Here is a 22,140-nt window from a genome sequence, read left to right as displayed (position 1 = left end):
GAGATCTTAATACACTTCTATCAAGTCACCTTTCATCCTCCATCACTCTAAGGAAAAAGGCCAAGTTCACTCAACCTATTCTCATAAGGCATGCTCTCCAAACCAGGCAACATCCTTGTAAACCTCCTTTGCATTCTCTATAGTATCCACATAGTAGTGACGTGACCAGAACTGAACACAGTACTCCAAGTGGGGTTTAACTAAGGTCTTGTATAGCTCCAACATCACCTCACGGCTCTTGAACTCAATCCCATGGTTGATGAATGCCAACACTGCAAATGCCTTCTTAACAATACTGTCAACCTGCGCGGCCTTTCTTCAGTGAATTACCACACCCAAACAAGAGTAATACACAAGTGGTACTCGCAAAGGTACTCCTCTCACTAGAGAACCTGTGGATTAACTACATGACAGTCACACCTTTGTATTCGAATGGAACTCAAATTCACCCTTACGGGCTACTTAGGAGAGAGTCCAAACAGTGACCTCTTCATCACTAGCCTTCTTCTGCTTCAAGCCTTCCTCTCCCCTCTGCAAACTTCTTCTAATTGTAGTACTTGTGAGAGTTGTTTATCAATACTCTGGATTGATTTCAACTCACCCTTTTCCAGGCTACTGAAAGTTCAAACTGGCGACCGACTCATCGGTGTCTTCCATTGACCAAATCCATCTTGACTCTGAGCAAACAACAGGAATCCTGCAGATGCTGGAAATTCAAGCAACACACATCAAAGTTGCTGGTGAACGCAGCAGGCCAGGCAGCATCTCTAGGAAGAGGTACAGTCGACGTTTCAGGCTGAGGCGCTTCGTCAGGACTGTACCTCTTCCTAGAGATGCTGCCTGGCCTGCTGCGTTCACCAGCAACTTTGACTCTGAGCATGTGTTTCTCTGTGTCTGTGACTGTCCTTGTAAAAAGTAAACAAACTGCAGAGAAACCATAACATCAGCTAGTCACCATAGCAACCAAGCAATTCTGCAGACAGTAGAAATTCACACAGAGCCCAAAAGTCAGTCTCAGTTCATTCTCTCTCTCCCTCTCTCCCTCTCTCCCTCCCTCCCTCCCTCCTTAAAGTGACAGTCCACAGAAAATATGAACCCTAGGGGTATATAACACTATTGAGTCCCCTATCACTACCACTCCCCACTCCTCCCTCTTTTCCTTCTGCACCATGGATCTATGCTTTGTGCCAGTAACCTGGTCTCCTTGGCATTCCCCTGGGAGGTCATCCCCCACAACAGTATCCAAAACGGTGTACTTATTATCGAGGGGAATAGTCACAGGGGTGCTCTGCACTAACTGTCTCTTCACATTTCCATTTCACCTGACAGTCACCCAGCTACTCATCTCCTGCAACTCCGGGGTAACTGGGTCTCCCAGGACTCCAATATCCAGCGTGAAGAACACACAACGGCCATTTACTACACTAAGTACAGCAAGAGAAATAAAATGGACGATCTTGAAATTCATCTACAGATTGACAAATATGACGGTGTGGCCATTTCTGAAACATGGCTAAAGGATGGCTGTCATTGGGAGCTGAACGTCCAAGGACATACGGTGTATCAGAAAGATAGGTTAGTAGGCAGAGGGGGTGGTGCGGCTCCGTGTATAAGAAATAATATTAAATCATTGGAAAGGGTTGACATAGGATCAGAAGGTGTAGAGTCTCTATGGATTGAGTTAAGAAATGGCAAGGGTAAAAGGACCCTAATGGCAGTTGTATACAGGCATCCGAACAGCAGCCAGGATGTGGATTACAAATTACAACAGGAGATAGAAAAGGCGTGTCAGTAAGGCAATGTCATGATATTGGGGATTTTAACATGAAAGTGGATTGGGAAAACCAGGTCAGTACTGGACCTCAAGAGAGAGAATTTGGAGAATGTCTAAGAGATGGCTTTTTAGAACAGCTTGTTGTTGAGCCCACTAGGGGATTGGCTGTGTTGGAGTGGGTGCTGTGCAATGATCCGGAGGTGATAAAAGGGTTTAAGATTAAGGAATCCTCAGGGAACAGTGATCACAATATGATCGAGTTCACTTTGAAATTTGAGAAGGAGAAACTAAATTCCAATGTGTCGGTATTTCAGTGGAATAAAGGAAGTTACAATGGCATGAGAGGGGAACTGGTTGAAGTTGACTGGAAAGGGACATTTGCAGGAGGGACAGCAGAGCAGCAATGGCTGGAGTTTCTGCAAAAAATGAGGGAAGTGCAAGATAGATAGATTCGATTAGATTATGAAGACACGCAGTCCTCTTTTATTGTCATTTAGTAATGCATGCATTAAGAAATGATACAATATTTCCTCTGGTGTGATATCACAAAACACAGGACAGACCAAGACTGAAAAAACTAACAAAACCACATAATTATAACATACAGTTACAATAGTGCAACAATACCATAACTTGATGAAGAACAGTCCATGAATGAGCACAGTAAAAAGTTCAAAGTCTCTCAAATGTCCCTCATCTCACGCAGACAGGAGAAGGAAGAAAAATTCTCCCTGCCATGCCCGACCACAGTCCAACTCTGAGTCGTCCGAAAAAACTCCGAGCCTCCGATCAGCTCTCCGACACTGAGTACCGAGCACCATCTCTATCCAAACGATTCGACTTCAATCTCGGTCACCAACAGCAGGCAAAGCCAGGGATTTTGAGGCCTTCCCTCGGAAGATTTCTTGATCGTGCAGTAACAACAGCAACGAACTTGCGTTTCAAAAATTTCTCCAGATGTTCCTTTGTGCTTTCATGTCTGTCTCCATCAAATCAGAATTGTCCACGGCCCCTATTTAATAGATAGGATATCATTTTCACTGGAGGGCTGTGCACACATGGCGCGCTGCTCTCTCTCCTCCCGCCACATAGGAAGAAATTTTCAAATGGAAGAAGGACATTACCGTGGCTGACAAGTGAAGTCAGAGCCAAAGTAAAAGCAAAAGAGAGGGCATACAAGGGAACCAGAGCTAATGGGAAGATAGAGGATTGGGGAGCTTTTAAAAAACCTGCAGAAGGAAAATAAGAAGGTCATTCGGAAGGAAAAGATGAATTATGAGAGGAAGCTGGCGACTAATATCAAAGATACTAAAAGCCTTTTTAAGTATATAAAGGATAAAAGGGAGTTGGGGGTAGATATAGGACCAATAGAAGATGATGCTGGAGATACAGTAATGAGAGATGGCAGAGGAACTGAATGTGTATTTTGTATCAGTCTTCACAGTTGAAGATATCTGCAGTATACCGGACATTTAAGAGTGTCAAGGAAGTGAGGTTTGTATCGTGAAAATTACGACTGAGGAGGTGCTCAGGAAGCTTAATGGTCTGAGGCTGGATAAATCTCCTGGACCTGATGGAATGCACCCTTGGGTTCTGAAGGAAGTAGCCGGAGAGATTGCAGAGGCATTAACGATGATCTTTAAAGAATCAATAGATCCTGGCATTGTACTGGATGACTGGAAAATTGTAAATGTTACTCCGCTATTTAAGAAGGGTGGTAGGCAGCAGAAAGGAATCTATAGACCTGTTAGCCTGACATCAGTGGTTGGGAAGTTGTTGAAATCGATTGTTAAGGATGAGATTACGGCATACCTGGAGGCACGTGACAAGATAAGCTAAAATCAGCATGGTTTCCTGAAAGAAAAATCCTGCCTGACTAACCTACTGCAACTCTTTGAGGAAATTACAAGCAGGGTAGACTATGGAGATGCAGTAAACGTGGTGTACTTGGATTTTCAGAAGGCCTTTGACAAGGTGTCGCACATGTGATATGAGCCCATGGAATTACAGAGAAGTTACTAGCATGGGTGGAGCATTGGCTGGTTGGCAGAAAACAGATAGTAGGAATAAAAGGATCCTATTCTGGCTTGCTGCTGGTTACCAGTGGAGTTCCACAGGGGTCAGTGTTGGGACTGCTGCTTTTTACGATGTATGTCAATGATTTAGACAATGGTATTAATAGATTTGTGGCTAAATTTGCCAGTGATACAAAGATAGGTGGAGGAGCAGGTAGTGTTGAGGAAACAGAGAGTCTGCAGAGAGACTTAGATAGTTTAGGGGAACGGGCAAAGAAGTGGCAAATGAAATACAATGTTGGAAAGTGTATGGTCATGCACTTTGGTGGAAGAAATAAACAGGCAGACTATTATTTAGGTGGGGAGAGAATTCAAAATGCAGATATGCAAAGGGACTTTGGAGTCCTTGTGCAGGATGCTCTAAAGGTTAACCTCCAGGCTGAGTCAGTGGTGAAGAAGGCAAATGCAATGTTGGCGCTCATTTCTAGAGGTATAGAATATGAGAGCAGGGATGTGACGTTGAGGCTCTATAAGGCACTCGTGAGACCACACGGAGTATTGTGTGCAGTTTTGGGCTCCTTATTTTAGAAAGGACATATTGACATTGGAGAAGGTTTAGGGAAGAATCACAAGAATTATTCCAGGAATGAAAGGGTTACCATATGAGGAACATCTGGCAGCTCTTGGGCTGTATTCCCTGGAGTTCAGGAGAATGAGGGGGGATCTCATAGAAACATTCCGAATGTTAAAAGGCCTGAACAAATTGGGAGGCTTGTTTGAGCTGAAGCCTGACATTCCTACTCTCACCACTGGCCTGCTCCCAACCATGGCCACCCCATTTGTCCCTTCTGTACTTTTAAACAAGTGTCTTGAGAAATCTTGTTGCTATGGCATGCACCTGCCACTGATTGGACCGTCAGAACCCCTGCCATTTCTGTTTAATAAAAATGGCGTTGTAAATCTCCTTTTAAGTTCTTCCTCTCCCATTAAACTAGTAGTTGCCATTCCTACACCTGGAAAAAGACCACATCCTGTCTATGACATCATTTTATAAGCTGCCATTGGTGAGGAGACTCCCAATCTGGCCTCCTCTACATTGGCGAAGCCTGTTGTAAATTGGGGGACCACTTCATGAGCACCTCCGCTCCATCCACCAGAAGCAGAACTTCTTGGTGGCCAAACATTTTAATTCCGATTTCCATTTCCATTCTGACATGTCCATGGCATTCTCTTGTGCTACGATGAAGCTACCCTCTAATAGCCTCTAACCTGATGGCATGAATATCAATTTCTCCTTCCAGTAAAGTCAAGTCAAGTCACTTTTATTGTCATTTCAACCATAACTGCTGGTACAGTACACAGTAAAAACAAAACAATGATTCTCCAGGACCATGGTGCTACATGAAACAACACAAAACTACATTAGACTTCAGGCCTACACGGGACTACATAAAGTGCACAAAACAGTGCAAGACAGTACAATAATTAATAATCAAGACAATAGGCACAGTAAAGGACAAATTACAATATAATAATAAATGATGTAAATGTAAACAATGTTTTAGCAGGAATTGAGAAAGAAATGAGCAAAAATTGCAAAGGGAGTGGAGTGGTGTTCAGTTGACTGTGTGTGAGTATGTGTGTCTATTCCCCACACTGGCCTCTTCCATCTTCTCATCTGCCTATCACGATCCCCGGGTACCCTCCTCCTTCCCTTTCTGCTATGATCCACTCTCCACTCCTATCAGATTTCTTTCTCTCCATCTCTTTACCTTTCCCACCCACCTGGTTTCACCCATCTCATTCTAGCTAGTCTCCTCCTCCTCTTCCCACATTTTTATTCTGGCATCTTCCCCCTTCCTTTCCAGTCCTGAAGAAGAGTCTCAACCCGAAACATTAACTGTTTATTCATTTCCGTAGACACTGCCTGACCTGCTGTTCCTCCAGCATTTTGTGAGTTTTGCTTCTGTTAGTGAAGATGTTTCAGGTTTTCAGTGTTTGCTTTCAATATCCTCAAATTCTTTTTCCTGTCTACCTGACACTTTCTTATGCTGAGTCACACTGCAGTAGAGTCCCTCTCATGACAAGGTGTGAGATATGTTCTCAGCTTGAGCACTGCGAAGACGGGGAGGAATTAGGGTCTTCACATTTATTCCAGTTCCTTTAGCCTGTTGTGGTTTATAATTAAATATTTTCATTCACACCTGCATTCATGGATATAACACTGAGCTCCCTACCTCTAAGGATGTGTTTCAGAAACCTGTGGGCAAAGAAGAGTTTGTTAAAGTTCGAAAGAGAGACCTGGAGAGACTAACGACTGAGACAATGCAAATCAAGGACTTCCTGCCCAAGATACTGAATGGAGAATTCCTAGAATGCTTCCATCAGCTGGAAATTGCTGAAAAAAGTGAGTGTTTGTGTGGCATCTTAGTGCAAAGTTCAAAGTAAATTTATTATCAAAATAGTGTCATTGGAGAGAGTCCAGAGGAGTTTCACAGGGATAATTCCAGGAATGAAAGGGTTAACATATGAGGAGCATTTGGCAGCTTTGGCCTGTATTCACTGGAATTTAGAAGAATGCAGGGCGATCTCATTGAAACCTACCAAATGTTGAAAGGGCTCTGAGGTAGATGTGGAGAGGATGTTTCCTCTGGTAGGGTATACAGAACTAGAGGGGTGACCTTTTAGGACAGAGGTAAGTAGGAATTTTTTTTAGCCAGAGAGTAGTGAATCTGTGGAATGCTGCTCTGCCACAGACTGAAGTGGAAGCCAAGTCCATGGGTATATTCAAGTCCTGATCGGTCAGGCCATCAAAGGACATGGTGAGAAGGCAGATGTATGGGGTTGAGTGGCCATGATGGAATGGCGGAGCAGGCTCTGTGAGCTGAATGGCCTCATTCTGCTCCTATGTCTTCTGTACTACCCTGAGATTCACTCTCTTCAGAATCAGGTCTCATATCACCAGCATATGTCATGAAATGTGTTAACTTTACAACAGCAGTACAATGCAATACATGATAAATATAGTAAAAACTGAATTACAGTATGAATAAGCAACACACACAAAATGCTGGAGGAACTCAGCAGGCCAGGCAGCATCTATGGAGAAAAGTACAGTCGACGTTTCGGGCCGAGACCCTTCAGCAGTCAGAATAAATATGTATATTAAATAGTTAAATTCAGATAGGTAGTGTAAAACAGAAATTTAAAAAAACAAGTAGTGAGGTGGTGTACGTGGATTCAATGTCCATCTAGAAATTGGATGGCAGAGGGGAAGAAGCTGTTCCTGAATCATGAAGTGAGTGCCTTCAGGCTACTTTACCTCCTTCGTCATAACAATGAAAAGAGGGCATGTTCTGGGTGATGCGGTTCCTTGATAATGGAATTCACTTTTCTGAGGCACCGTGCCTTGAAGATGCCCTGGATACTTTGGAGGCTAGTGCCCATGATGACGTTCACTAATTTTACAACTCTCTACAGCTTACTTTGATCCTGTGCAGTAGCCCCTCCCTCCCAGACCAGACAGTGATGCAGCCTGTTAGAATGCTGTCCATCGTACATTTGTAGAAGTTTTTGAGTGTTTTAGATGACAAACCAAATCTCCTCAAGCTCCTGACTCCTCAAAAGCCGCTGTCTTGCCTCTTTTATAGCTGCATCAATACATTGGAACCGGGTTAGATCCTCAGAAATATTGACACCTTGGAACTTGAAACTGCTCACTCACTCAACTTCTGATCCCTCTATGAAGATTGGTTTGTGTTCCCTCATCTTACCCTTTCTGAAGTCCATAATCAGCTCTTTGATTTTACTGACGTTTGGTGCAAAGTGTTGCTGCGACACCACTGAACTAGCTGATATATCTTGCAGGCATTTATAAAGTTCCTATGTACTATTCTTAGATTCATTCTCTTGCAGCCATTCATAAAGTCCCTATGTACTACCCTGAAATTTATTCTCTTGCAGGCACTTACAACATAGGAAATACAATAGAATTTTACAAAAATTAATCAAAAACAAAGACTGACAAACAGCCAATGTGCAAAAGGAGACCAGCTGTGCAAATAAAAAATAATACTGAGAATATGAGTTGTAAAGAGTCCTTGAAAATGAGTCTATAGGTTATTGAATCAGTTCAGAGTAGTGGTGAGTGAAGTTATCCATACTGGTTCAGGAGCCTGATGGTTAAAGGGTAGTAACTTTTCTTGAACCTGCTGCTGTGGGACTTAAGGCTCCTGTATGTCCTGTCTGATGGTAGAAGCGAGAAGAGAGCATGTCCTAAATGGTGTGTGTCTTTGATTATGGATATTGCTTTCTTGTGCTCCTTGTAAATGTGCTCAATGGCGGAGAAGGCTTTACCTATGGTGAACTGGGCTGTGATCACCATTTTCTGTAGCCTTTACCATTCCTGGGCAATGGTGTTTCCATACCAGGCTGTGATACAACCGCACTTCTACACACTCAGTTCTCAGTGAAATGCTTGACCTTGATGAGTTGTTATTTATTAATGAACCAAGATTGTCATGAATTCATGTTAAGGATTAGAAAACAGGACAGTACAGATCCTTTTAATCTTTTCCGAGATCAATCTTTCTGTGACTAATCCCTTGTTCTAGATATCCCCTTCAAGGAAACAGCTTCCTCATCCATTCTGTCATGCCCACTCAGAATTTTGATTAGATCCCTTTTCATTCTTAAACTTTTAATGAACACAAACCTAGGTGACTTAATGTAGCCTCATGTTGCAATTTTGCCATCCCAGAAATTAGACTGATGAACTTTTGCTGCATTCCCTCAATGGCAGGTAAATTCTGTCTTAGATAAGAGCACCAAAGCTGCAGTTATGGTCTCACAAAACCCTGTTGAGCAAGATATTATTTCTCCTGGACACAGATCTTCTTGTTGTGAAGGCTATAACCTCAATAGGTTCAATACGTACATTTAATATCAGAGAAGGAGAAGTGTATACAATATACATCCTGAAATTCTTTTTCTTTACAAACATCCACGAAAACAGAGGGGTGCCCCAAAGAATGAATGACAGTTAAACGTTAGAACCCCAAAGCACCCCCCAGCTCCTCCCTCCCACGTACAAGCAGCAGCAAGACAATAACCACCTTCTCCCTCACCCGCTAAAAAGTATCGGCGCCCTCCACCGAGCACTCAAGCGTGCAGCAAAGCATCAGTAAAGACACTTGAACTTCCCACCCCTGCCTTGAAGCCATGTTCTCTTGTATGGAGCAGTGGTGCCCTGGGGAAGAGGCACTGGTTGTCCACTCTATCCATTCCTCTTAATATCTTGTATACCTCTATCATGTCTCCTCTCATCCTCCTCCTCTCCAAAGAGTGAAGCCCTAGCTTCCTTAATCTCTGATCATAATGCATACTCTCTAAACCAGGCAGCATCCTGGTAAATCTCCTCTGTACCCTTTTCAATGCTCCCACATCCTTCCTATAGTGAGGCGACCAGAACTGGACACAGTACTCCAAGTGTGGCCTAACCAGAGTTTTATAGAGCTTTCCCTCCCCCGCCTCTTTGCTTTCCGCAAGGATCGCTCCCTACGCGACTCTCTTGTCCATTCGTCCCCCCCATCCCTCCCCGCTGATCTCCCTCCTGGCACTTATCCTTGTAAGCGGAACAAGTGCTACACATGCCCTTACATTTCTTCCCTTACCACCATTCAGGCCCCAGACAGTCCTTCCAGGTGAGGCAACACTTCACCTGTGAGTCGGCTGGGGTGATATACTGCGTCCGGTGCTCCCGATGTGGCCTTCTGTATATTGGCGAGGCCTGACGCAGAGTGGGAGATCGTTTTGCTGAACACCTACACTCTGTCCGCCAGAGAAAGCAGGATCTCCCAGTGGCCACACATTTTAATTCCACATCCCATTCCCATTCTGACATGTCTATCCATGGCCACCTCTACTGTAAAGATGAAGCCACACTCAGGTTGGAGGAACAACACCTTATATTCCGTCTGGGTAGCCTCCAACCTGATGGCATGAACATTGACTTCTCTAACTTCCACTAATGCCCCACCTCCCCCTCATACCCCATCCGTTATTTATATACACACATTCTTCCTCTCTCTCTCTCTCTCTCTCTCCTTTTTCTCCCTCTGTCCCTCTGACTATACCCCTCGCCCATCCTCTGGTTTTTCCCCCCCTCCCCCTTTTCCTTCTCCCTGAGCCTCCTGTCCCATGATCCTCTCATACCTCTTTTGCCAATCACCTGTCCAGCTCTTGGCTCCATCCCTCCCCCTCCTGTCTTCTCCTATCATTTTGGATCTCCCCCTCCCCCTCCCACTTTTAAATCTGTTACTAGCTCTTTCTTCAGTTAGTCCTGACGAAGGGTCTCGGCCTGAAACATCGACTGTACCTCTTCCTAGAGATGCTGCCTGGCCTGCTGCATTCACCAGCAACTTTGATGTGTGTTGCTTTTATAGAGCTGCATCATTACCTCACGACCCTTAAACTCTATCCCTCAACTTATGAAAACTAACACCCCATAAGCTTTCTTAACTACCCTATCTACCTGTGAGGCAACTTTCAGGGATCTGTGGACATGTACCTCCAGATCCCTCTGCTCCTCCACACTACCAAGTATCCTGCCATTTACTTTGTACTCTGCCTTGGAATTTGTCCTTCCAAAGTGTACCACTTCACACTTCTTCGGGTTGAACTCCATCTGCCACTTCTCAGCCCACTTCTGCATCCTATCAATGTCTTTCTGCAATCTTTGGCAATCCTGTACACTATCTACAACACCACCAACCTTTGTGTCATCTGCAGACTTGTCAACCCACCCTTCTACCCCCACATCCAGGTCATTAATAAAAATCACGAAAAGTAGAGGTCCCAGAACAGATCCTTGTGGGACACCACTAATCACAACCCTCCAATCCAAATGTACTCCCTCCACCATGACCCTCTGCTTTCTGCAGGCAAGCCAATTCTGAATCCACCTGGCCAAACTTCCCTGGATCCCATGCCTTCTGACTTTCTGAATAAGCCTACCGTGTGGAACTTTGTCAAATTCCTTACTGAAATCCATGCAGATCACATCCACTGCACTACCCTCATCTATATGCCTGGTCATCTCCTCAAAGAACTCCATCAGGCTTGTTAGACATGATCTGCCCTTCACAAAGCCATGCTGACTGTTCCTGATCAGACCATGATTCTCCAAATGCCCATAGATCCTATCTCTAAGAATCTTTTCCAACAGCTTTCCCACCACAGATGTAAGGCTCACTGGTCTATAATTACTCTACTACCTTTTTTGAACAAGGGGTCAACATTCACCCTCCTCCAATCCTCTGGTACCATTCCCGTGGACAACGACATAAAGATCCTAGCCAGAGGCTCAGCAATCTCTTCCCTCGCCTCGTGAAGCAGCCTGGGGAATATTCCGTCAGGCCCCAGGGACTTATCTGTCCTAATGTATTTTAACAACTCCAACACCTCCTCTCCCTTAATATCAACATGCTCCAGAACATCAACCTCACTCATATTGTCCTCACCATCATCAAGTTCCCTCTCATTAGTGAATACCGAAGAGAAGTATTCATTGAGGACCTCGCTCACTTCCGCAGCCTCCAGGCACATCTTCCCACCTTTATCTCTAATCAGTCCTTCCTTCACTCCTGTCATCCTTTTGTTCTTCACATAATTGAAGAATGCCTTGGGGTTTTCCTTTACCCTACTCGCCAAGGTCTTCTCATTCCCCCTTTTTGCTCTCCTCAGCTCCTTCTTATGCTCCTTTCTTGCTACCCTATATTCCTCAATAGACTCATCTGACGCTTCCTAAACCTCATGTATGCTGCCTTCTTCCACCTGACTAGATTCTCCACCTCACTTGTCATCCATGGTTCCTTCACCCAACCATTCTTTATCTTCCTCACCGGGACAAATTTATCCCTAACATCCTGCAAGAGATCCCTAAACATCGACCATATGTCCATAGTACATTTCCCTGCAAAAGCATCATCCCAATTCACACCCGCAAGTTCTAGCCTTATAGCCTCATAATTTGCCCTTCCCCAGTTAAAAATTATCCTGTCCTCTCTGATTCAATCCTTTTCCATGATAATGCTAAAGGCCAGGAAGCGGTGGTCACTGTCCCCCAGATGCTTACCCACTGAGAGATCTGTGACCTGACCCAGTTCATTACCTAATACTAGATCTAGTATTCATTACCAAGTTATTAGTGTTTATGACAAACAGCATGGTTGCCAGAACCAATCACTGTGTACACTGCACTGGTCACACACAGGCTTCCAATCACCAGCTCTCCTCTGCCTCCCCTCACCAAACCAATTTTGGACCCAGTTTCCCACCTCACTAAGACTTCCTGAAATCCATGTAGACTATATTAACCACACTGCCCTCCAGTATATTTTGTTAACTGTTGAAAAATACAAACAAGTTGGTCAGACAGATCTTCCTCCCCCCTCCCCCCTCCCCCCCCCCCCCCCCAAGCCCATCAAAGCTATTGTGACCATCTTTGATTTATCTATGGCTTTCCAAGCAGTGATTAATCCTCTCCTTTGAAATTACATCCTTACCGCTGACTTTGGGCTGAGAGGTACAGCAGATTCCAGTTAATTGAGCCATTGGTTAATTGGGGCAGCTGGTTATTTGGGACAACTCTTAGAGAACAAAACTAATCAAGAAAATAGCTGGGATTCCCTATGTTTGTTTTGGACATTATGCCACTTCACTAAGACAGGAGACAGTTGCCAAGAAGTTTCTAACTAGCATCAGTCACATGAATTTGTCTGGCCGTTAGACAATTGCACCTTGCTTAGAGCGAACAGTCTTGTCCCCACTGCAGTTTTTGAATGAACTCATGAAGGTCTCTGTCAGAACTGTGGAGCCATACAGAATGGAAGCAGGACATTCAGCCCATCTTGTGTCATAGGAATTAATCCCACCTAACGATATCTGGCCCATAGCCTCCCATGCCCTTGTGTCATCAGAATTAATCCGATCTGACGATATCTGGCCCACAGTCTCCCATGCCCCTATGTCATCAGAATTAATCCTATCTGACAGCTCCTGGCCTGTAGTCTCCCATGCCCTTGTGTTATCTAAATTAATCCTGTCTACCGGCTCCTGGCCCATAGTCTCCAAAAGCTCATTAAGTGTGTACCTTTGGGTATGAGTGACAACAGATCATTAATTTTAGCAAAACCACTGTTTGAATTGAATTTACTTAAATCTTACATCTATCCCACAACATGAGGGAGTAAAAATCTTTGCGTTGTGACTCTGTTGCAATGTACAGACATGTGAATTTGTAAGTCTAATGGCTTATTAGACATTCCCACTATTCAGGACATTTACAGGTGTGTAAAAAGGGCCCGAAGGATCACTGGGGACGTGAGTCACCCCAACCATAAACTGTTCCAGCTGCTCCCATCCAGGAAATGGTACCACAGCATAAAAGTCAGGACCAACAGGCTTCCACCAGGCCATCAGACTGATTAATTCATGCTGACACATTCGTATTTCTATGTTATATTGACTGTCCTGTTTGTACATACTATTTATCATAAATTACTATAAATTGTACATTGTACCTTTAGACGGAGATGTAACATAAAGATTTTACTCCTCATGTATATGAAGAATGTAAGTAATAAAGTCAACTCAATTCAATTCAGTTGTAGAAAGAAGCTGTCCCGTAGCCCATGAGTCCTGGCTTTAATGCTGTGGTACCGTTTGCCAGATGGAAGCAGCTGAAACTGTTTATGGTTGAGGTGACTCGTGACCCCGATGATCTTCCAGGCCTTGTTTCTGCACCTGGTGCTCTAAATGTCCTCAATGGAGGGAAATTCAAATCCACAGATGCTTTGAGCTGTTCGTACTACTCTCTGTAGTGCCCAGCGATCAAGGTTGGTGCAGTTCCCGTACCAGGTGGTGATACAGCCAGTCAGTATGCTCTCAATGGTGCCCCTGTAGAAGGTCTTGAGGATCTGGGGGCTCATGCCGAACTTCAGTTGCCTGAGGAGTAAGAGACGAAGTTGTGCTTTTTGTTTGCCGTACAGTCCAGGTGAGATCTTTAGTGATGTGTATACCAAGGAACGTGAAAATATTCACCCCTCAACTGCAGACATATTGATGTTGATCGGGCCAAGCCTGTCTCCATTCCTCCTGTAATCCAAAATCAGCTCTTTTGTTTTGTTTACAACATAACTGGTCATTCTCTGATATGCAGTACCTAGCCCAGTGTTGGAATTATGAATTCTCTTTACACTCACCCTGTTTCTGCACTACAGCATTGGAGAAAACAGAACAAGAGAATGAACAGCTCCAACTAGATTGTGATCATTTTAAGGCGAGGCTGAAAACTGCTCAGGAAGACTGTCAAAAGGAACGAGAGGTAAAGCATCAACTCTTCCCCCATCTACTGTTTCTCAGGGATGTGACTTCCCAATTTCCCTTTACCCTGAGATATGAGTCCACAATCTCCTCTTACTCTGGGATTTAACTACCTCATCTCCTCTTACTCTGGGATTTAACGACCTCATCTCCCCTTATTCTGGGATGTGACTCTCCCGTCTCTCCTTATTCTGGGATGTGACTCCCCATCTGCCCTTATTCTGGGATGTGACTCTCCCATCTCCCCTTATTCTGGGATGTGACTCTCCCATCTCCCCTTATTCTGGGATGTGACCCCCCATCTCCCCTTATTCTGGGATGTGACCCCCCATCTCCCCTTATTCTGGGATGTGACTCCCCATTTCCCCTTATTCTGGGATGTGACTCTCCCATCTCCCCTTATTCTGGGATGTGACTCTCCCATCTCCCCTTATTCTGGGATGTGACACCCCATCTGCCCTTACTCTGGGATGTGACTCTCCCATCTCCCCTTATTCTAGGATGTGACCCCCCCATTTCCCCTTATTCTGGGATGTGACTCTCCCATCTCCCCTTATTCTGGGATGTGACTCTCCCATCTCCCCTTATTCTGGGATGTGACACCCCATCTCCCCTTATTCTGGGATGTAACTCTCCCATCTCCCCTTATTCTGGGATGTGACCCCCCCCATCTCCCCTTAATCTGGGATGTGATCCCCCATCTCCCCTTATTCTGGGATGTGATCCTCCATCTCCCCTTACTCTGGGATGTGACCCCCCCCCATCTCCCCTTATTCTGGGATGTGACTCTCCCATCTCCCCTTATTCTGGGATGTGACTCTCCCATCTCCCCTTATTCTGGGATGTGACTTTCCCATCTCCCCTTATTCTGGGATGTGACCCCCCCCCATCTCCCCTTATTCTGGGATGTGACTCTCCCATCTCCCCTTATTCTGGGATGTGACTCTCCCATCTCCCCTTATTCTGGGATGTGACACCCCATCTGCCCTTACTCTGGGATGTGACCCCCCATCTCCCCTTACTCTGGGATGTGACTGCCCATCTCCCCTTATTCTGGGATGTGACACCCATCTGCCCTTACTCTGGGATGTGACCCCCCATCTCCCCTTACTCTGGGATGTGACTGCCCATCTCCCCTTATTCTGGGATGTGACTCCCCATCTCCCCTTACTGTGGGATGTGACTCCCCATCTCTCCTTATTATGGGATGTGACTGCCCATCTCCCCTTATTCTGGGATGTGACTCTCCCATCTCCCCTTATTCTGGGATGTGACCCCCCCCCCCATCTCCCCTTATTCTGGGATGTGACACCCCATCTCCCCTTATTCTGGAATGTGACTCTCCCATCTCCCCTTATTCTGGGATGTGACACCCCATCTCCCCTTATTCTGGGATGTGACTCTCCATCTCCCCTTATTCTGGGATGTGACTCCCCATCTCCCCTTATTCTAGGATGTGACTTCCCATCTCCCCTTACTCTGGGATGTCAGTTTTCGTGTCTGAGTTTGATGGTGCGACACTAATTCCTGGTGGGAGGCAGGTTGCGGAGCCTCTCTTTGGCAGGTGGTGTGTGCAGTGTCGTTGGTTGAGGTAGCAGTGGTAGATTGGAACCTGCATCTCAAATGGGGATATGGATTTCATGCTGAACCAAGGGGATCGCCATTTAACATCCTGTTTGAGTAAGGCTCTGCTGATGGTGCAGCACCCGTTGTGTATCGTCCCTCCAAAGGTTTCAATTAGGGCAAGTAGTAGTGATGTGATTGCACTCATATTCCCAGAGGCTCAAATAAGTAATATGGAAACATGTTAAAGTTCTAGCAGAGTAATTTGAGTTTGAATTTTGCTTATTAAATAAATCTGGAATCATGCACCTGTTTTGGAATAGACACTCAACAATTCATAAAAGCTTCTTCCCCAGCACCATCAAATTTCTGAACAGTCCATGACCTCAAAAAACTACAGAGAATTGTGGACAGCAACATAGGACACTATAGCACAGAAACAGGCCCTTTGGCCCATCTAGTCCATACCAAAGTATTATTCTGCCTAATCCCATCAACCTGCACCAGGCCATAGTCTCCCATCCATGTACATATCCAAGCTTCTCTTAAATGTTTAAATCAAACCTGCATCTACGACTTCCACTGTGAGCTCATTCCACACTTTCACTGCCCTCTCCTTAAGCATTTCACTTTTCACCTATGACTTCTAGTTCTGGTCTCACCCAACCTCAGTGTAAATAGCTCAGCACATCATGGAAACATAACTTCCTCCACGGATGCTGTTTGCACATCTCACCGCCTTTGTAAAACAGTCAACGTAATCAAAGAGCTCACCCACCCCAGACTTGATCTCCTTTCCCCTTTCCTATTGGGTAGAGGATACAAAAGCCTGAAGGCACATACCACCAGGCTGAAGGACAGCTTCCATCTTGCTCTTATAGGACAATTGAATGATCCTGTCCTCACAATCTACCTCATTATCACCTTTCACCTTATTGTCTATCTGCACTGCACTTTGTAATTAACACTTTATTCTGCACTCTGCTATTGATTTCCCTTGTACTACCTCCATGCAGTGATGTGATGAAATTATCTGAATGGATGGCAGTTTTTCGCTGTGCCTCAGTACCCGTGACAGTAATAAACCAGTTCACTATCACTGTACCGACAATCAGCTCTCCATCTGTGGTTTTGCTTGGTGATTATAAATGGAGGGTTAAAGACCATCTCCTGGCGGGGGTTCAGAAGATGACCATCAGCAGAAGGAGTAGCCGAAGCCTGTATCTCTGTTCCATTTTGTTATTTCCTGTTGAAACATCATTCTATGTTTTTGCTTCTGAAGGAAAAGTTGGCATCGAATTTGCAGTTGAATGAAGCAAGGCAACAACTACTGCAGCAAGCGGAATACTGCACTGAAATGGGGGCTGCAGTCTGCACACTGCTCTGGAGAGTCTCCAGCAATGAGGAGTCTGTTAAATTTATCCTCGGAGGCGTAAGTTGAACTGAACTGAAAACACAGTTTCTGTGGCTGAGGGTTGACTGATTGAAATGGAGCGACATTTGCTATTTTTAATGGATTAAGTTTAATCTGGTTTTAAAATCTGGAGATGAGTTGACTACAGACCTTTAACCAAGCATGGGGTTTAGAAAAATGTAGACACTAGAGAGTGCTGGTGCCAGAATGTGCAGCCATACATAGAGTCGGAGGAATTCATTGGGTCAGGCAACATTTGTAGAGGAAAATAGACAATCGAACTTTTGGATTGAGACAATTCATCTGAACCTAATGCAGGGTTTTTTACCTAAAACATCAGCAGTTCCCTCAACATCCCCCCACCAAACTCCTTTTCCCTCACAGACACAGCATGACACGCTGAGTTCCTCCGGCAGGATGTTTGCTGATAGGATTATCCATTTTGTCAGCTGCCTTGATAGGAGTTTTCTATCATCCTCTTCCCTGCGGCCACATCTGAAATCTATGATTTGTTACATACACCGTAACAGGTTTAAGAACCAGCAGAAATGGAACACACCTGGAGTCTGCTTTAGCTGTAAACTGATGTTTATTTTATTAGTAACTATGCAAAACAGTAATATATAACCAGATAAATCAAACAGATTAGCGAAGTTTATGCATATATAGGTGTGGAAATACAAAACCCAAACTTCTTCAAGCTTAGGTGGTAAGTGATACAGTCTTATGATGGAATGTAAGATAGTTCAGTTCAATGCTCAGGTTAATCAGGGGCGGCGCTAAGGTGGTGCTAGCTGGTGCTATAGCCCCAGCAGAAATTGCAATAGCACCAGCGTAGCGCTACCAAGAAATTAACTGAAATTTCACATACAAATTGTAGCTACTTTGCTTTCTCTGTATAGTTTTGAACACAACTTGTTTCTCCAGTTGATCTAGTGAAACAGCGCCCCCAATTACCATAGCACCCACGCAGCAATAAAGTTATAAACTCTGCCAGATCCACTCTACACTTCGTTCGTTGTCAGTGTCTTGCCGTTGCTGTCCTCAGATCAGTTAAGCTGATCTAAGGTCACTTAAGGTGGTGATGTCACTCACTCTCACTCACGCGAGGGATTGATAGTATACATCCAGGCGCAGATCCATGGTCTCGCGAGACTAACAGATGCCACACACACACATTGTGCTTTTACAAGCTAGCGTGGGCCTGGCATGTGCATTATTTTGGCTGGCGTGAAAACCAGATCGATTTTTGGTAAGAAAACGACCTCATCCAGAGGAATCAGTGGTGTCTCAACCTGAGCCTGTCTTAATTGAAAGTGACATGCAGAAAGAAGGAAGTGGGGATGAGGACAACAGCACTTCATCGAAGGAGTGTGAGGGCAAAGTAGAGGAACAAGAAATGGAGCGGGATTCGGAAGAGAATGTGGATGAAGCTGCTCTTAGTGCTAGTGAGAATACTGTTAGCGATGTTAGCCAGCAGCCTGAGGAAGGACCCCGTCGGCCAGCATTGAGAAAGTACCCTTCACTGCTCGCAACAGTTTGGCAATCAGCAAAGGAGTTTTATTCATGGCTGGTTTGACTGACTGGAATATTCGATCACGAAAGATACTATGTTCTGCTTCGCATGCAGGCATTTCCTGTGTGGAGGACATGGGTTCCATTCTGAGTCGACCTTCTCTGTCACCGGTTACTACAACTGGCGGAAAGCTACAACAGCTTTCAAAACCCACCGTGTAAGTGCAGCTCATAAGTTTGCTATGGAGGCGCGGGCCAAATTCAGATTGAGAAAACAAGACGGTTCAAGATTGGGAAATATGCTTGACAAAGGACATGCATAGGACATGCAAGAAAATCGTGAGTATATGAGAGCAGTGGTTGAGTCTCTAGCAAGGACAGACAGTGAATGACACAGTGGAATTTCTAGCTCCAATGAGACCGTACCACGATGCATTTATAGATTTATACAAACTAATCTGCATATCACTGACTCTACCTGTGACATCTGCCTCATGCAAATGGAGTTTCTCTTGCCTCAGACGCCTCAAAGACTACCTTAGGAATAGCAGCGGTAATGCTCGGAACAGCAACTTGGCCTTGTTGGCCATAAGCAGCTGGAGGACCAAAGCACTTGACATCCATAAAATCATTGATGCTTTCGCCACCAATCACAACAACAGATGGATCGTGCTTCTCTGAAAACATCAATGGTGAGTGCAGTTGATTTTTAAAAAATTTGGGCCAAGACTAATGCTGATTATTATTATTATTTTGTGGTGGATACCCCATAGTCCTTATGTTTCCTGCAAATCCTAAACTATTACATTTACTGCTATTAAGCCTACTGGTTTTGCTTAGACTTCCAAGCGGTAATTATGTTGATTTTTGTTTTAAGTTCAGTAGCCGAATTAATTGAGGTATTGCATGGTCAGAGTATGATTTGTCCAACTCCTGGTAAAGCCTTGCATCTGTTGTTTGCCTTATTTGACTTTAATAACGGTGTATCTTTTGGCATTTTCTGTCTATGTAATGTAAATAGCAGTGGACATTGTGGGTTAGTGTTGTGTTTTTCAGTTGAAAAGCACACATTTGACGCTGATTGCGGGATTTGTGCGTGATTCACGTTGTGTGCTGTGGGTCGGATGCTCTGTTGGTTTGTTTGTTTATGCTCTGTGTAGCCCGGGTTGTCTCCGATGCTGTTGACACTGTCACAGTTCACTTCTATATTAGATCTATCAATTGCTGTTGCTTGTGAATCAACAGAGGCATTTATAGTCGGCACATAGTGCTTGAAACTGACCTTTGAACACCACATGTCTGGCCTTGTGAATACATATTACCATAGGGTACATCCCTCAGCACCATCACTGAATAATTCATCCCCACTGTAGCACCAGCAAGAAAAAATCTCTGGCGCCGCCACTGAGGTTAATTAATGTGAGATGTTTGTAATCCAAAGGCGAATGTTGTGAGAAGGCAATTACGTCGATATTCCACAGATTCCATGATAGCAATACCAGATAACAAGGGCTGTAGGTTTTATCTCCGAAGTTGTTACACTTCGGTAATATCACAGACAGTGATCTTCAATGAATATCCTTTCAACACGAGTGGTACCACACCCGAATTCAGCTACGGGACATCTCAAAGTGGTGGCCACAGGATACTCCAACAGAATCCACGCATGGATTATCACCAATAATCACAAAGGGGACCCTCTTCAAGGGAACCACCACCCAGGCAAGGGTCGACACACTGGTAGATTCCACAAGGTTACCCCAAACAGACAACATGATAGCCACTTATCCAGTTCCATGACATACGAAATAACTCCAACAGTGATTTGCCACAGGGGTGCCTTTCTTCAGTGAACTACCACACCCAGACAAAGGGTAGCACACAAGTGGTATTCACAATGGTACTCCCCTCACCAGAGAACCCACTCCTGTGGATTAACTACGTGACAGTCACACCTTCGTATTCGAATGGAACTCAAACTCACCCTTACGGGCTACTTAAGAGAGAGTCCAAACAGTGACCTCTTTATCACTAGGTTTCTTCTGTTTCAAACCTTCCTCTCCCCTCTGCAAACTTCTTCTAGTTGCAGTACTTGTGAGAGTCGTTTATCAATACTCTGGATCGATCTGAACTCACCCCTTTCCGGGCTACTGAAAGATTAAACCAGCGACCGACTCACTGATGTCTTTCATTGATCGAATCCATCTTAACTCTAACTGTGTGTGTCTGTGTGTCCTTGTATATTCAAAACAAGCTGCAGAGAAACCATAACATCGATTGTCCATCAAATAACTCCACCTCTTTCTCTCAAGCAGCTCAAACAGTGTCCAAAAGTCAGTCTCATTCTCCCGACATTTTAAAGTGACAGTCCACAGAAAATATTAACCCTAGGGGTACATAACAGATTCATGAGAAGGGACAGGCCACTCAGCCCACCGAGTCTGTTCCATTGTTCAGTGGGATTGTGGCTTTCCCACAGGAGAAAATAGAAAAGCTCGCCACATCTCTCACTGTGTTAAAATACAAAAAGTCTCACTCTCAAGTTAAACCAGCCTCTTGTACTATTCACCTCTGACATGGTAAGGTAAGTAATCCCATAATATGGAGTCATTTATGATAGGTAGCTGGGTTTGGCCAGGACCCACACCTCCAATGTTGTTAGAATACAAAACAGTTATTGTCAATGTTTAACACATAAATTGTTTAAATTGGCAGTGAACTGTGTGGCTAGGCATAGCTCAAATACCATCTATAAATTTGCTGATGATACAACCATTGTTGGTAGAACCTCAGGTGGTGACAAGAGGGCGAACAGGAGTGAGATGTACCAACTAGTGGAGTGGTGTTGCAGCAACAACCTGGCACTCAACGTCAGTAAGACGAAAGAGCTGATTGTGGATTTAGATTAGATTATGAGAACACTCAGTCCTCTTTTATTGTCATTTAGAAATGCATACATGAATTAAGAAATGATACAATGTTTCTCCGGAGTGATATCACAGAAAACAAGACAGACCAAAGACTAACACTGTCGAAACCACATGATTATAACATATAGTTACAGCAGTGAAAAGCAATACGCTAATTTGATAAAGAACAGACCATAGGCACAGTAAAAAATGTCCCCGATAGCAGGCGGCAAAAGGGAGAAACTCCCTGCCTTAAACCTCCAGGCACCGTCAACTTGCCGATATCTTGAAAGCAGCCGACCCTGAGTCCGTCTGTCTGAAAAATCCAAGCTTCCCTCCGATACAGCCTCCTGAGCGCCATCCTTTGCCGAGCGCCTTCGACCTCTCCCTGGCCGCTGAAACACGCAAGCCGAGGATTTCGGGGCCTTCAGCTCCGGAGATTCCGGTTACCACACAGTAGCAGCGGTAGCTAAGCGGGCATTTCAGAAGTTTTCCAGATTTTCCACTGTGCTTTCACATCTGTCTCCATCAAATCAGGATTGTGCATGGTCCCCTACTTAACAATAA

The 22,140-nt window shown here is 44.6% G+C and overlaps 1 protein-coding gene across 1 annotated transcript in view; it reads left to right on the top strand.

Annotated features, from left to right (window-relative positions):
• Positions 1 to 22,140, top strand: part of hsf2bp (heat shock transcription factor 2 binding protein) — a 98,370-nt gene that overhangs the window by 27,387 nt on the left and 48,843 nt on the right. The window contains exons 5-7 of the mRNA XM_072262174.1: positions 6,046 to 6,196; positions 14,070 to 14,173; positions 17,018 to 17,167. Coding sequence (XP_072118275.1) covers positions 6,046 to 6,196; positions 14,070 to 14,173; positions 17,018 to 17,167 — 405 coding nt within the window. The remainder of the gene's footprint in view (positions 1 to 6,045; positions 6,197 to 14,069; positions 14,174 to 17,017; positions 17,168 to 22,140) is intronic.

This window comes from Mobula birostris, chromosome 6 (assembly GCF_030028105.1).
Source record: "Mobula birostris isolate sMobBir1 chromosome 6, sMobBir1.hap1, whole genome shotgun sequence".
In the NCBI taxonomy this organism is placed as follows: Eukaryota; Metazoa; Chordata; class Chondrichthyes; order Myliobatiformes; family Myliobatidae; genus Mobula; species Mobula birostris.
The sequence above is the reverse complement of the archived record's forward strand: the minus strand, read 5'-3'. Positions and strand labels throughout refer to the sequence as shown.